Source organism: Danio aesculapii, chromosome 21 (genome assembly GCF_903798145.1).
Source record: "Danio aesculapii chromosome 21, fDanAes4.1, whole genome shotgun sequence".
Classification (NCBI taxonomy): Eukaryota; Metazoa; Chordata; class Actinopteri; order Cypriniformes; family Danionidae; genus Danio; species Danio aesculapii.
The window spans coordinates 38,679,344-38,695,257 of NC_079455.1; the positions used below are offsets into that span (position 1 = coordinate 38,679,344).

At 34.8% G+C, this 15,914-nt stretch overlaps 1 protein-coding gene across 1 annotated transcript in view; it reads right to left on the minus strand.

Annotated features, from left to right (window-relative positions):
- Window positions 1-12,745, minus strand: part of olfm1b (olfactomedin 1b) — a 72,895-nt gene extending 60,150 nt beyond the window's left edge. Inside the window, exon 1 of the mRNA XM_056446081.1 lies at window positions 12,270-12,745. Coding sequence (XP_056302056.1) covers window positions 12,270-12,335 — 66 coding nt within the window. The 5' untranslated portion in view covers window positions 12,336-12,745. The remainder of the gene's footprint in view (window positions 1-12,269) is intronic.
- Between the last annotated feature and the right edge of the window lie 3,169 nt (window positions 12,746-15,914).

Sequence of the window (15,914 nt, forward strand, 5' to 3'; positions counted from 1 at the left end):
TTTAGTCAATATTCGGATAGCACACATATTCTAAATGCAAATTCAAATGAACCATTTTAATCTAGATTAATTCCAAGATTACAGTGAGATTAATCTAGATTAAAAAAAATGTCCACCTATAATATATATATATATATATATATATATATATATATATATATATATATATATATATATATATATATATATATATATATATACCACTATGACGTCTAATATATATATATATATAGTAGTTTATAGTTGTCAGTACACATTAACACAAATGTATTTTGTTATTTTTACTTGAATTTTCTTGAATTATAAGTATGACAACTTTTGGCTATACAATGTTCTTGCAAAATAAACATTTATCAAAATGATTAGAAGTAAGCCATATGGGCAAAAGTTTTTTATGTGTATATATATGCACACAAATCTTTTTTGCCCATATGGCTCACTGATAATCCTTTTGATGAATATATAATATATACAGTTGAAGTCAGAATTATTAGCCCCCTGAATTATTAGCCCCCCTGCTTATTTTTTTGCCCAATTTCTGTTTAACGGAGAGAAGATTTTATCAACACATTTCTAAACATAATAGTTTTTTAACTCATCTCTAATAACTGATTTATTTTATCTTTGTCATGATGACAGTAAATAATATTTTACTAGATATTTTTCAAGACACTTCTATACAGCTTAAAGTGACATTTAAAGGCTTAACTAGGTTAATTAGGTTAACTGGGCAGGTTAGGGTAATTAGGCAAGTTATTGTATAATGATGATTTGTTTTGTAAACTATCGTAAAAAATATAGCTAATAATTTTGTCCTTAAAATGCCTTTTAAAAAATCAAAAACAGTTTTTATTTTAGCCAAAATAAAACAAGTAAGACTTTCTCCAGAAGAAAAAATATTATCAGACATACTGTGAAAATTTCCTTGCTCTGTTAAATATCATTTGGGAAATATTAAAAAAAGAAAAAAGTCCACAAAGTGGCTCAAATGGATCTGCTATTTAAACAACGTGGTGCAAAACATAAAACTTAGGGGTTGCGCTGGTCTGAAAATAGCAACAAATCGCAACATACACGTCTTGTGCCTCATTGCGCCAGGTGTATATGGCCTCAAATGTGCTTTACGCATCTTCACTGTAAGAATTAAACTTGATTTTTTCGTCTTATTAAAGCTACAAAAGTCCTTCAGTCAGGAGCAGTGAGTGATTTTGTGCTTGTCTTTTTTTGTTTGATTAATAATGATGAAAACAGTCGGCAGCAGAAATATTTGATTTGTATTTATTGAACGCCACTGATTAAATTTCAATTACACTTTTTGGGTTTGTCCATATTTGACAAAATATTAGGTTACAACAACCAACTCTCTTGTCACTTTTCGGAGTGAACAGTTTGGTTAAAAGTTTAATGTAAAAAAAGTTTAAACCAATTGGTTTTGTCCATATTTGACCCAACAATTGTATTAATACAATCCATCATTGTTTTGAGTGCATGAAATAAAAATCATGATAATCACTAGTTGTCTGATTTAAGTCTGTTTAAGTTGATTTCCTGTGTTACCATTTTTATGTAGGACATCAGGACGAAACACAATTTAATAGCAACTGTTTAATAGAAACGAGGACAGTATTTTGGTATCACGCTTCCTAGGGCTGCTCACTTTTTTCTTACGCATCAAAATACTTTTCAAACAAACTCCACATTTTCTAATCAGTGGCTGCTTTGCACGATCAGCTTGTGTAATATCACCTACTCAGTGCTTTTATCCAGTATATTTCAGATATATTAAGCCCTCCAGAAAAACTGCTGGTTGGATCAATTTGAATCCGATCGATGGTTGGCACATAACTCTGACGGGCGGGGGAAATATGATGTTCCAGCTTTGCGTCCTGACCTAAATTATGCTACTGACTTTTAAAATGAGATCACTTTAGACCTCATTCTGTCAAACTGTTTCAGGTTGAGAACTAGTTGATAGCGTGTGGGTGAGCTGATGGCGGTGTTTAGGAAATCTGTAGTATGAGATCCATCAGCTGTTATGTGGGTGGTGTCATGGGCTTTTTTTTTTTGGTGGTGGTGCTCAGAGAGTGATGTATAGTAGGTGTTTAGTGAGTGCTGTTTCCATTAAGGAGATGGTTGTGTGGTAAGTGGCAGTTTTGGGGGAGTTTTATGGTGGTGTGTGTGTTTAGGAGGTGTACTGTAGGCAATTTCAGCACTGTAAGTGGAGTTTAATGGGATGTTCACCCAAAAATCATTTACACACACTTTACTTGTTCAAAACCTTTATAAGTTTCTTTCTTGAACATAATAAGTTACTTTAAAGTATGCTTGTTGATTGTACCCATTATATTTTTTCTTAGCATGGAAGTCGTTGAGTACCATCAAAAAACATTCTTCAAAATATCTTCTTTTGTGTTGAACAGATAAAAGAAACCGGTTTAAAACCAGACGAGGGCAATGATGAGGTAATATTTTTATTTTTGGGAGAACTGTCCCTTTAAGCTTTGCTTTGTGTGTGTTTCGGGGTTTTAAGTGAGAGGCTATTAATATTTAAGCAGTTTTTGTGTGTGTTTTCCAATACTGCAATTATCTGGAGTCAACTATACCACATCTACTACAGTTACCATATCTAAAGAAACTGTTCAGACGTTTGATTTTAAATGGGTATTTCCAATGGGAAAGAGAGCATGAGAAAGAATTTACTGTGTGTGCTTTCTGTAAGCTCCAAAACATAGCTACTGACAAAATATAATTGGTAAGTGTTGTCCTGTTGCTTATTTACTGTACACTCACCGGTCATTTTATTAGGTACACCGGTCCAATTGCTCGTTAACGCAAATTCTAATCAGCCAATCACATGGGAGCAACTCAATGCATTTAGGCATGTAGACATGGTCAAGATGACCTGCTGCAGTTCAAACCGAGCATCATAATGAGGAAGAAAGGTGATTTAAATGACTTTGAACGTGGAATGGTTCTGGTGTGGTCTGAGTATTTCAGAAACTGCTGATCTACTGGGATTTTCACACACAACCATCTCTAGGGTTTACAGAGAATGGTCCGAAAAAGAGAAAATATCCAGTGAGCGGCAGTTCTGTGGGTGCAAATGCCTTGTTGATGTCAGACTTCAGAGGAGAATGGCCAGACTGGTTCCAGCTGATAGATAGGTAACAGTAACTCAAATAACCACTCGTTACAACCGAGGCACAACACATCCAACATTGAGGCGGATGGCCTACAGCAGCAGAAGACCACGTCAGGTGTCACTCCGGTCAGCTTAGAACAAGAAACTGAGGCTACAATTGGCACAGTCTCACCAAAATTGGACAATAGAAGATTGGAAAAACGTTGCTTGGTCTGATGAGTCTCGATTTCTGCTGCGACATTTGGATGGTAGGGTCTAAATTTGGCATCAACAACATGAAAGCATGGATCCATCTTGCATTGTATCAATGGCTTAAGCTAGTGGTGGTGGTTTAATGGTATAGGGGATATTTTCTTGGCACACTTTGGGACCATTTGGGTACCAATTAAGCATTATGTCAACCCCACAGCCTACCTGACTATTGTTGCTGACCATGTCCATCTCTTCATGACCACAGTGTACCCATCTTCAGATGGCTACTTTCAGCAGGATAACGCGCCATGTCATAAAGCGAGTCATAAAGAGAATCATCTCTGATTTCTTGAACATGACAATGAGTTCACTGTACTCAAATGGCCTCCACTGTCACCAGATCTCAATCCAATAGAGCACCTTTGGGATGTGGTGGAACAGGAGATTCACATCATAGATTTCTGCGTGATGCAATTATGTCAATATAGACCAAAATCTCTGAGGAATATTTCCAGCACCTTGTTGAATCTATGCCACGAAGGATTAAGGCAGTTCTGAAGGCAAAAGGGGGTACAACCTGGTACAAGTAAGGTGTACCTAATAAAGAGGCCAGTGAGTGCATATTTAAATGAACGGTGAGTAAATGATGACATGCGTTTTATTTTTGGGTCAACTATCCCTTAAAGTTTTTTACTTTTGTAGGCTTTTGAAATATGTAAAACCATTTGGAGAACTGTATGGAACTGTAATTGCACATCTTAAAATGTTTATCACCAGAATTTAGATTTGTTTGGCTTTATTAATTTAAATAGTTATGAATGTTTATAGTTGCTGTGACACTAACATGTACTCTGTGTGTTAGGTTCTTCTGAAGAGTTGTTAAAGTGTTCTGTATTGGTTGATATGCTGTATGATTGCTAGAGCATTTTTTGTAGTTGGCAAGGCATTGATAAACTACTAAAGCGCTTGGAGTTGCTCTGAATGACAGTTTGTATGTGTAACACTTTTAAAAATGAAGCTCTGAAAGGCAGTTTTTATCTGCTTTTCTCTGTACATTTCTTGTGTTCTCTGAGATGAAAAAAAAACATATTGAAATCATATTTGACATTCAAGATTATATTAAAGCACTATACGCATCAGCTAGAGAATAAAAAAAACTCTTTGAGGAGCTCCGACAGATTCTCCTTTGACACTGGACTGCATAACTCTCTTTTTCAGTCTAATTGGAACCTTTATTTTTGAAAGCGCTGGATTTATGTCCATTAATAAAGCGTGTAGGCCATGAACCGAACGGAAAGAAAACTCAAATGGGCACTATGACTCATCCGAACTCTTCCTAAACACTTACAAACACACACAAACAAACTGAAAGCAAGCTCCGTTTGCACCGCACAATTATCAAGCCATGGAAATCTCCTCAGAGGCTGAAATTAGATCGTCGCATTTGTGAGAGATGAACATAGGACTTTGTCTCGACTTGCATTTGCTCACACCTGTGCTCCTGAGATACTTCATGTGTTCAATTTAACACTGACACTAGAGCCAAATTGAATCCCAGAATGACTTGCTTTGAATGAACACTACTTTTCTTGTGAGACTGTTTAAACATCAAATTATCTTTCTTAAAGGGATAGTTCACCCAATAATTGAAATTCGTTCATTGATTACGCACACTCCATCAGTTCAGATATTTTGAAGAATGTTTGTGTTGTGATCCTTTTGTTGGTTTGGTGTTTTTTTTTCTCCTATTTACTAATTATTTAGAGGGAAGTCTAGGGAGTGATGCCTCCTTTGTTTGTTATCTTTAGTCTCAGTTTATGGTTAGAAAGTGAGTGAGGAAACTTTCTGTTGTTTATTTGTCTTTTCTTTTCAGGTAAGTTAAAGGGCTTTCTAAAATTAGCTATGATCTTTTGTTCATTATTTTAGGCAATACTCTCTCATGATCATTTCTTTCTATCTTATGTTGGTCTTTTGTAAATAAACCTTTCTTTTGCATGATACTTTAAACACTTAACAGTTGAAGTTTGCTCTCCGATCAGAAGGGGAACATAAAAAACCAGGGCTCGTGCGGTATATTATTGTTACATATTACATACATATTTTTTTTTTCCTACTATGGATGTCAATAGCTAGTAATAGTCTTCAACATTCTTTAACATATTTTGTGTTTAAAATAAGATTAAGATTAATAAGATTATGTAAATTGGATCTCTTTTTGTTACTTTCCTTTCAGCCTTCCCCTTGTTCCCCTAGACAGAAGTAGAATGTAAAAAGTGGGGGCTCATCCGGGATATCACTACATATTATTACATATTATTTTTTCTTATTATGGATGTCAATGGCTACCATTCTCCAATAATCTTTAAAACATTGTATTTTGTGTTGAAATAAATAAAATCATAAAGGTTTGTAACCACTTGTGGTTTATTAAATTGTGAGTAAATGCAAACTTTTTTGTGAACTATGCCTTTAACGTGCCATTATTTTGCTCTTTGAACTACTAGCTATATGTAATGTCGCAGTTTGTGAATGTAAAAGCCAACAAAAGGTTAAATTACCTTTTTGTTTTAAATTATTATTACTTTACCATCCATTTTGGAACTCTTTTTGTTACTTCCACTACTCTCCCTAGACAGAAGAGGAATGTAATAAGTGGGGGCTCATCCGGGATAATATTACATATTATTACATAAAAAAAAATTTTGTAAAATTTTGTGCATGTAAAAATCAACAAAGTTTAAAGTGCATGTTTGTTTTAAATTATTTTTACTTTACCATCTGTTTAAGATCTCTTCATGTTACTTCCCTTTCAGACCTTCCCCTAGACGAAAGGGGAAAATAACAAATGGGGGCTCGTCCGGGATATTAATATTATATATTATTACATAAATGTTTTATTCCTACAAAGGATGTAAATGGCTACCAGTCTCCAACATTCTTTAACATATCTTATTTTGTGATAAAAAAAAAAAACATTTTTGATTTAGTAAATTCTGAGTAAATGTTCGTTTTTGGGTGAACTATCCTTTTAAAGTGCCCTTATTTTGCTTTTTGAACTAGTAGCTCTATGTAATGTAGCTGTTTGTGAATGTAAATGTCAACAAAGCTTAAAGTGCCTTTTTGTTTTAAATTATTATTATTATTTTACCATCTGTTTCAGGTCTCTTTTTGTTACTTCCCTTTCAGACCTTCCCTTAGACAGAAGGGGAACATAACAAGTGGGGGCTCATCCGGGATATTATTATTATATATTATTACATAATTTTTTTTTTTGTTTAACTAAGGATGTAAATGGCTGCAAATCTCCCACATTCTTTAACATATCTTACTTTGTTTAAAAAAAAAAAAATTGTGATTTAGTAAATTCTGAGATAAAATCATCCTATTGGGTGAACTATCCTTTTAAAGTGCGCTTATTTTGCTTTTTGAACTAGTATTTTTAATCCTATATGTAATGTAGCTGTTTGTGAATGTAAAAGTCAACAAAGTTTAAAGTACCTTTTTGTTTTAAATTATTATAACTTTACCTACTTTTTGGGGTCTCTTTTTGTTTACTTCCCTTTCAAACTTTCCTCTAGACAAAAGGAGAACATAACATGTGGGGGCTCGTCCGGGATATTACTATTTTATATTATTACATAAATGTTTTTTTTTTCAACTAAGGATGTAAATGGCTACCAGTCTCCAACATTCTTTAACATATCTTATTTTGTGTTTAAAAAAACATTTGTGATTTTGTAAATTGGGAGTAAATTTTAGTTTTTGGGTGAACTATCCTTTTAAAGTGCCCTTATTTTGCTTTTTAAACTAGTAGCTCTAATGCTGTATGTAGTGTAGCTGTTTATGAATGTAAAAGTCAGCAAAGTTCAAAGTGTTCAGGATTAACTGAGTGATTCTAAACTTCCTGAAATTCCAGTTTCACTACCGTAACTGATCTACGTAGATTTGTAACAAGTTAGCATAATGTGACTGTGATACAGTCTAGGCTAGTTGCATGTAAACCTACTGTGTAGGAAAACCTCAAAACAAATCTTTAAATAGAAACACTTTAAACTCCAGGGTGTGTACAATGTGTTTTGGTGCGAGGTCTTCCTTTCTAACCTGGATATAACAATTTAAGGAAAATGCCAAATTGTCACAGATTCAGTGGACCATAAATCTCTAAGATGAGAAGATGAACAGAGCCACGCGGCAGTAATTGATGGGTTTGGCAGAGTCCGTTTGAGATTTACTTGCGCGCACATGCCGAGTAAGCATGCTGTCCCGCTGCGAGCCTAATGCAACATTTACACAGGCTGTACGGTTCACATGCTCATCCTTTCTGATCAATATGAAAATACATGCTACAGCGAGACGCTGGTTAAAGTAATAACTGAAGCGTGAAGAGCGCTGTTTGCATATGTAGAAGCCAAGAACACTGTGCACTGGGTATTGTTGGAAAGAGCGGCCAAACGCTCTTCAATTCTCTTGTGCAAAGCTCTAGTTTCTTTTTGTAACACTTTAGCATATTAGTGCTCATTTTACCAGACCATGCTCACTGTTAGAGATGCCATATTTAATGTGATGTAAATGAAAAGAAGGGCCAACTACAAAGGAGTTGGCATTTTTAAATGGATAGTTCACCCAAAAATTAATATGACCTCACCATTTACTTACTTATGTGGTTTTAAACCTAAAATCAGCACTGTTACAGTCATCAGTGTGACACGATCATGTTGATATGAGTTGTGTTAAATTGTTACTAATGAAACTTTTCTTAAAGGGATAGTTCACCCAAAAATTAAAAAGTTTGAGTGTCTTTATTATGTTTTGTTTGACTTGCTTTTTTTCTGTTGAACACAAAAGAAGATATTTTGAAGAATGCTCGTTGATAGTAGCCATTGACTACCATAGTATGGAATTTTATGGGCACCATCAACCAGCATTCTTCAAAATATCTTCTTTCGTGTTCAACAGAAGAAAGACACTCAAACAGGTATTGAACAAGTGAAGTGTGAGTAAATGATTACAGAGATTAGATTTTTTGGGTGAACTGTCCCTTTAAGTGTTACATTTGATGAACAATTAAACCAAGGCAAATGGACTATTTTAATCTTTTCATCAATGCAAAATTCTATACACTATTTAGCTATAGTGTATAGAAATCATTATTATAGATGGAGACATATCCGCCCCTACTATGTTCGCTTTGTTTGGTGCAGTAATCATAATTACGCTGTAATATACACATTCCCGCAATCTTTCATGTAATTAGTATGGCTAACAGTAGCACTGTGCAATTACAGCTCCACAATATACAGTAATTACCTGAAGTGCATTAATATTACTTAGCACAAGTTCTCCAAAGGCCTTTAGCTCACACTTATAGCATACATATACATTGTGATTTCAACTAGTTCTGTGTGATCTAGTGGCTTAAAACATCACTTAAACGTTTTTTATTGGCATTGGTGGTTCTATGAAGAACATTTGACTAGACATGAGATGATAAGGTTTACTTTGGTTTGGAAAAGTCAAGGTTTTATAACAACAAACATTTTCTGCTGTACCATTCCTACAATATATTTATACAATATATTTTATTTAGTTTTTTTATGGCAACAGTATGTCCACCAGAAAAGGACCATCCACATCAAAAGCGCTTCATGTCAACCCATGAAAAGCAAATTACTTATGCACCAACATCCAGGACACTATAGACCTGGGGTGCATTTCCGAACACCACCGTGAGCTAACTAAGGTTGCAATTTCCGTCGTTACAAACAGAGTTTGTCGATTTGGCCTTTCCCAAATCCATCGTTCCAATGAACATATACAAACTGCAAGCAAATTTGTATGCTTGCAACTACACCTCTGGAGCTGTAGTTAGAAACAGTTCCTGGCTGTGCTCTTTTCCCAGTTATTCCCCTTATGCCCTATTCGTTTAGAACATTCTAACATTTAAACTTGGAATGAGTAAAAATAAAATAACATTAAAGTCATCTCTCTTAGGTGTAATTTACTTTCAAAGTGTTTTTACAGTTCAGTTTTGGCAATCTTCATGTTTACAATTGCGCTCCCTTCGCAGTGCACTTTGAAAATATTGATGTCATTTTGTACACAGCCGTGGCTCATGATGAAAGCTATAGGTGACCTGTTATTTAAAAGAGGAATTTATGTTACATCTCCAAAGCTTGTGAAAACAAAAAACAGAGCAAACGTGAATGCTTTTAATTTATAGTAGGTTATTTATTAAGTATCGGTACTGTATGTGACATGGGCCAGCTGGTTAGCACATTTCTGCAGTGGACTTTTCAAAAAATAAATAAACAATATCCTACTTAATAATAATAATCATAATAATAATCATCATCGTTATTATTAATATTATTATTAAAGTAGGATTTTTTCATCTCCTAATAAATATTAAATTTAATTTCTTAATAAATAGCCTCGTTATTTATTTATTGATATGATTTATGTATGACATTAGAATACGTGTTAGCTTTTGTAAGTGATTTTATGTTTTAGAATAGAATATGTCATGTTCTCAATAATATTTGTAAAGGAAACACAGGCTCTTTTTGTGCCATTTTCATATATTTCAATTAATATGGAAAATGAGTGCATGTTTTTACCAAAACTAATATTGGATTATTATTTTTTTTAAAAATGTGTGTGCATGTAAAACAATATAATTAGCACAAAAAAGTATTGGCTTTTTCTCTAAAGAAGTTGTTACTCCACCCCGTTTAGAGCATCATTATGGGCGTTTTACGTTATAACTAATGTGGTTCAAACGATAGATCTGCGACAGAGAAACTGCAGTTTTGGGAAACAGTCGTCACTACATCGTTCTTTTCTCAAGTGATGCATCGTACTATGATAGTTCAGCCGTGAATTACTTAAATGAAACGCATTCCTGAACAGCACAGTAGCTTACTTTTTATCAAAAAAAAGAATTATCCAAAGAAATCAGTGTTTTTGAAACTAATAAAGACAGAAGTTAATGATTTATTTTTATTATTAAGCCTGACATGTTTACTGTTCCAAAATATTTGAATTTTTTCTTAAAATAAAATATATTGTGTTCAATGAGGACAAAAGTTATTGTTTTTTACCCAGACATTTTAAAAGAAAGCAGTAATCACAATACCGTGAAACCGTGATATTTTTAAACAAGGTTATCATATCATCAGAATCATATACCGGCCCATGTCTACATTTGACATCAGTTGTTCAATGCGCAAAAGGTTCTTTCTAATGCAAAAGGTCATTTAGACTATAAAATTTTCTTTTGCAACAAAAACAACACACATTTAAAGAATTGTTCATTGAAAAGCCTTATTGAAACCTTTATTTAAAAGACAGTAAATATGAATATATGCACTGAAATACAGCATAAGATTCTCATATATATATATATATATATATATATATATATATATATATATATATATATATATATATACACACTAGGCATGGGCTGGTATAAGTTTATAACGGCATGATAACCTTGGATAAAAATATTACGTTTCCACGGTATTGTGATTATTGCTCTAAAATATGTTCATTTTAAATGTCTGAGTAAAAAATTAAAACTTTTTTTTTTACTTTTTTCCACTTTCAACACAATGGCTGCATCCGAAATTGCATACTTCCATACTATATTGTACGCTAAAAACAGTATGAAGTTTCAGAAGACTCTGAAGTGTGCATTCGATGGATGCTACGATAACCCATGATGCACCACGGTAGAATTCATGAATAGGAGAGAAGCGACGCAACTGACACGGGTAGGTCATGTGATGATGACAAAATGGCATCCGTAGTACGTCCAGGCTCCATTCATACTACTCACGTTCATACTGTGTAGAGCGTACTTCTCAAGCGGTCGAGTAGTAAATTCAAACTCAAATGCTGTACCTGCTAAGTAGTAGGCGATTTCAGATGCAGCCAATATATTTTATTTTGAGAAACTTTTACAATATTTTGGAGCAGTAAACATGTCAGGCTAAATAATTCAAATGAATGAGTGACTTCTGCTGTCTTCATTAGTTTCCAAAACACAGATATCTTTACAATTTAAAACAGCATCTTTGGATATCTTTTCTGCTGGAGATTCTGTTGTCCTAAAAATCTAAAAAAAATAAAATAAAAAAAAAACATAAAGAAAATCTTACACATACCATAGGAACAGTATAGCAGAATATTTTTGTTGTTTTAAAACCTTGACTTTTCCAAACCGTGGTTTACCTATATATACAACGGATATCGTCCAAACCTAATATATACGTATATTTCTTTACACATTATGTATTTTCCATAGTTAAACTGACTCCAAACAGAAGCAACATGACTGTATTCAACATCACATTGGTATTATTATTACAAAGTGCATCCTTGCTTTGTGATAATAGCCATCTTTTGGATTAGGTTTGATTTAAAAGTATAATAAAAGCTTAGCTTCACTGTTGTCATTTTCAGACAGCACTGGGGTCTCAAGGACCCCAAACAAAGAATACAGAGCAAATATAAACAGTAAGTACACGCTCAAATAATAACTTATTAAAATGAGTTATAACAACCCAATTTTTGACGTTTTTGTGTTAACTTAATTGTTTTATGTTCAGTCCAATCTTAAATTTGTTAAGTTAACTTAATCGCTTTGTGTTGAGATAACATGATGGAATTTTGTGGAATCCAGCATTTTTACACAGTGTACATTGAATACATACGATTACGGATGTTTTCTTTAATTCATAAGGTAAAAAAAATCCGCGAATCGTGCGCTTTTCTCGCAGCTTGGACGCGCGCAGGTTGTTTCTCTGAACGAGTGGACTCTTCATATCTCCGAACTCCCATAAATCCCGCTCGCCTGTTAATCTGGCTAATTCACCGCAGTCTGATCTGTGTTAGATGTGAGTGTGGGAGGTAAAGATGGCGATAGACCTACTTGCGTGAGTTCCGTGCCCATCAGCACCAGCACGATGAGACTCAAGAGCTTGTGCACGCGCTGCATCTCGCGCCGCCGCTCGCTCGGGCATGCAGATCCGGTCCGGTGCCTCGGTCAGAGCCGCTCGTCGGTGCTCGCTCCTCGCTCTCCTCTGTCCCCGGTATCTCTCTCTCGTTTCTCTATCTCTATCTCTCTCTCGTTTCCCTCTCCTCTCAGCAACGGAATGACAGAGAAACACAAGTCGGTCTCGCGCAGCCTTCTCTGGGCATCTCGCGCGCGGAGCCTCGTCGCTGTTTCTCCCGTGTGTCTCTCCGCCTCCCGACGACTCCCGTCCCCGTTAGATGAGCGTCACGCAGGGAGGTCTGGTTTTGCCCCAAAACTTTGTGCGTTTCTCGATGTGTGAGGCTGAAGAGATTGGGGGAGCGCGAGCTGTCCGAGGTGCTGAAACCGGATGTGACATGCGACGCGCGTGGGTAATTCAACGGGGATGCGCGCGAGGAGAAAGAGCGCGCGGAGCTAATTGGTCGAGTCTGTTTGACTACACGTGTGAGAGGGTTTTATTGTAATGCTAACAGTGAAATGTAACATATTTCGGTAGCAAATTACAATACGGGACTCATAGTTAATGTATTTGCTAACATGAACTACTGAACAAAGCTTGTACAGCATTTATTAATAATAGTTCAATATTTAATAATGCGTTATTAACATCTAAATTCATGCTTGTTAATCTTTGTTATTGTATGAACTGACAATGAACAACAGTATTTTCATAAACTAACGTTAAGTAACATGATCAAATACTGTAATAGATGTATTGTTTAGGGGAGAGCGGGGCACAAAGTAACACTTTTTGGTTTTGGCCAAATAATGAACAAAGTAATGGGGTTAGACAAACCACGTTTATTAACCAACAACACACAAGCCTCTCCTACAAATGAGCACTGGATGTATGATCGCCGGACTTATGGTTTCTGTGCAGTATTGCCAAAAGTGCCAGGAGTAAAAATGTTGACATTTACTCCGCCTGAGGGGCAAGTTGTAACAGACAGAGGGTTAGTTGTAACACGTTCCTAAAAAGGCAGATTTCACAGAATTAATTTAAATTCTGTTTACTTTAAATAGTAGCTAAATTTCGTCTGTTTATTTATTCATCTATTAGATAAACACATTTGGAATTATTTCATTATTATACATTATTATACAATGCACTCATTTGCAGTATTAGCAATAAAATATATATTTTTTAATTAAAAAACATTTTATATAAAAAGTTTTTAACATTACACTCAAAATTCAGCAATTTTATTGTTTTTTTAATTGGTGTCGAACAGTGTGTGGTTTTATTGTAACACCCTGTTACAACTAACCCCGCTGTGTCGTGTTTTCTTCAAAACTGGCTAGAAGTCACTGTGTTTTTTACATCTTTCAAAATGGTTCCATCTTTTAGCCTAGAAGACGGTGATCACAACAATATAAGATTTTACTAACATACTTTCACAGATTTATTTTAAATAAAAAAAAAATCACTATAATAAAAAATACTTTAATGCTGCAAAAATGGTTCCTCCTGTGTTTCTCATCCAAATTTCGCCAAACTTTTCCAATAATTGGCAGGAAGACGTCTGACGACACTGTGGTGAAAACCTCTGAAGCTTGGCATGGTTAACCCTGAGCAAATACCTTAAAACTCTGTTACATTTTACCCTGCGTTACTTGGTGTCCCGCGCTCCCCTATTGTTTGTTCACGTTAATAAATGTATTAACCAACATCAACTATTCATTCATCATTCATTTTCCTTTGGCTTAGTCTCCGTTTCAGAGGTTGCGAAATGAACTGCCAACTATTCCAGCATTAGTTTTTACACAGTCGATGACCTTCCTGCCACAACCCAGTACTGGGAAACACCCATACACAATCACACACACACACACACACACACACACACTCATACACTACAGCCAATTTAGTTGATTCAATTCACCTAGAGCACATGTCTTTGAACTGTGGGGGAAACTGGAGCACCCAGAACCCACACCAACATGGAAATGCCAACTGGTCCAGCCGGGAGTCGAACCAGTGACAATCTTGCTGTGAGGCAATAGTGTTAACCACTAAGCCACCGTAATCCACTGCCTAACATTTACTCAACCTTATTGTAAAGTGTTACCCATATTTTGGTAGCAGTTTACAATATGGGACACAGTTTATTATTGTATTTACTCGCATGAACTAATAATGAACAATGCTTGTACAGCATTTTTAATCATAGTTCAATATACAAACTAAAACAAACAACTAATTAACATAAAACTTGGTTATAAACCCTTATGAGATTATTTCTTCTGTTAAAGCCAAAGGAGATTTGTTTTAAAGACATCTAAAAACCTGTAACCATTGAATTCCATAGTAGGACAAAAAAACACTATGGCAGTTAATGGTTACAGGTTTTCAGCATTCTTCAAAATATCTTCTTTTGTGTTCAACAGAAAAACGAAACTCATACAAAACAACAGATACTTTAACTCTACTTACGCTACATTTTTAGGCAAGTAATGGTTCTTTCACTTGAGTATGATTTTTCAGTACCACTGCTAACCTACGAGGGTGTTTAAACCTTTGAATCACGTGATTATGGCAAAATGAATCAAGCTCCGGTACACTGCTTCACTGCATGATGTATCTTTTTTTGATACATGCTTCAAAACCTTGGTGCACAACGTCACGTCACTAGTATATATGGTCCATGTAATCAGTCAGGATGTGTGTGTGCAGTCATGAAAAGAATTAGAACTGGTGTGTGTGTGAAGTGCATGATGGGATTTGTAGTTCATATCAGTGGGAGATTTGTAATTCTCCAGCGATCTGCAACTGCTAGGTTGGTGATCGTTACAGTAATAGCTCCTGATAAACGTATGCATTCATTTAATTCGGTAGCAATATAAATATACATCCTGACAGGATATTATCCATTTGCACAGATATTTCTGTTGACTATAAAATAATGGATCAATTCAGTGATTCAGAAAATAATTCAAATAGGATTTCGTACCTTATTTTTACTTATTTTTTAACACTGTTGTGTGTAGAACTTTATTTAGCAAAATATTTCTCAAGAAGTCACTTTTTTAAATGAAAAAACATCAAATTTACAGTTAAAAAACAAGTTCATTACAAGTCACTAAGCAAAAACTGGAAATGTAATTAATTTATGAGAAAGGATGGCGCAGCATTTATCAAGATGTCACTTCAATCGATGTTTAATCTTTTTCCCAATGACATTATTTTTTTAAGAGTCCAAATATATTTTAGGGCAACTCTGTATGTATGTGTATGGAGAAAGTTGTGGTCAGTTAAGTTTGAAAGATTTATATTGTCAACAGCAGTATTATTCTAGTCCTATGCATTATTAATTGGTGTGTGGAAGCCATTATGGTGAATTTATGTGGCTTTATTTCACAGCAGAAAGCAGGAGTAATGTCTTCGGCCTTATAAGATATTCAGACTAACAACCCTGTGGATAATATATTGAGGTGTTTAAAAATATAATGAAATATTAACATGATTCATATCGGAAGCGCAGAGCTTAATATAATTATGAGGAGACTTTTAAAAAATAATTTCAGCATAAGCATTAATGATTC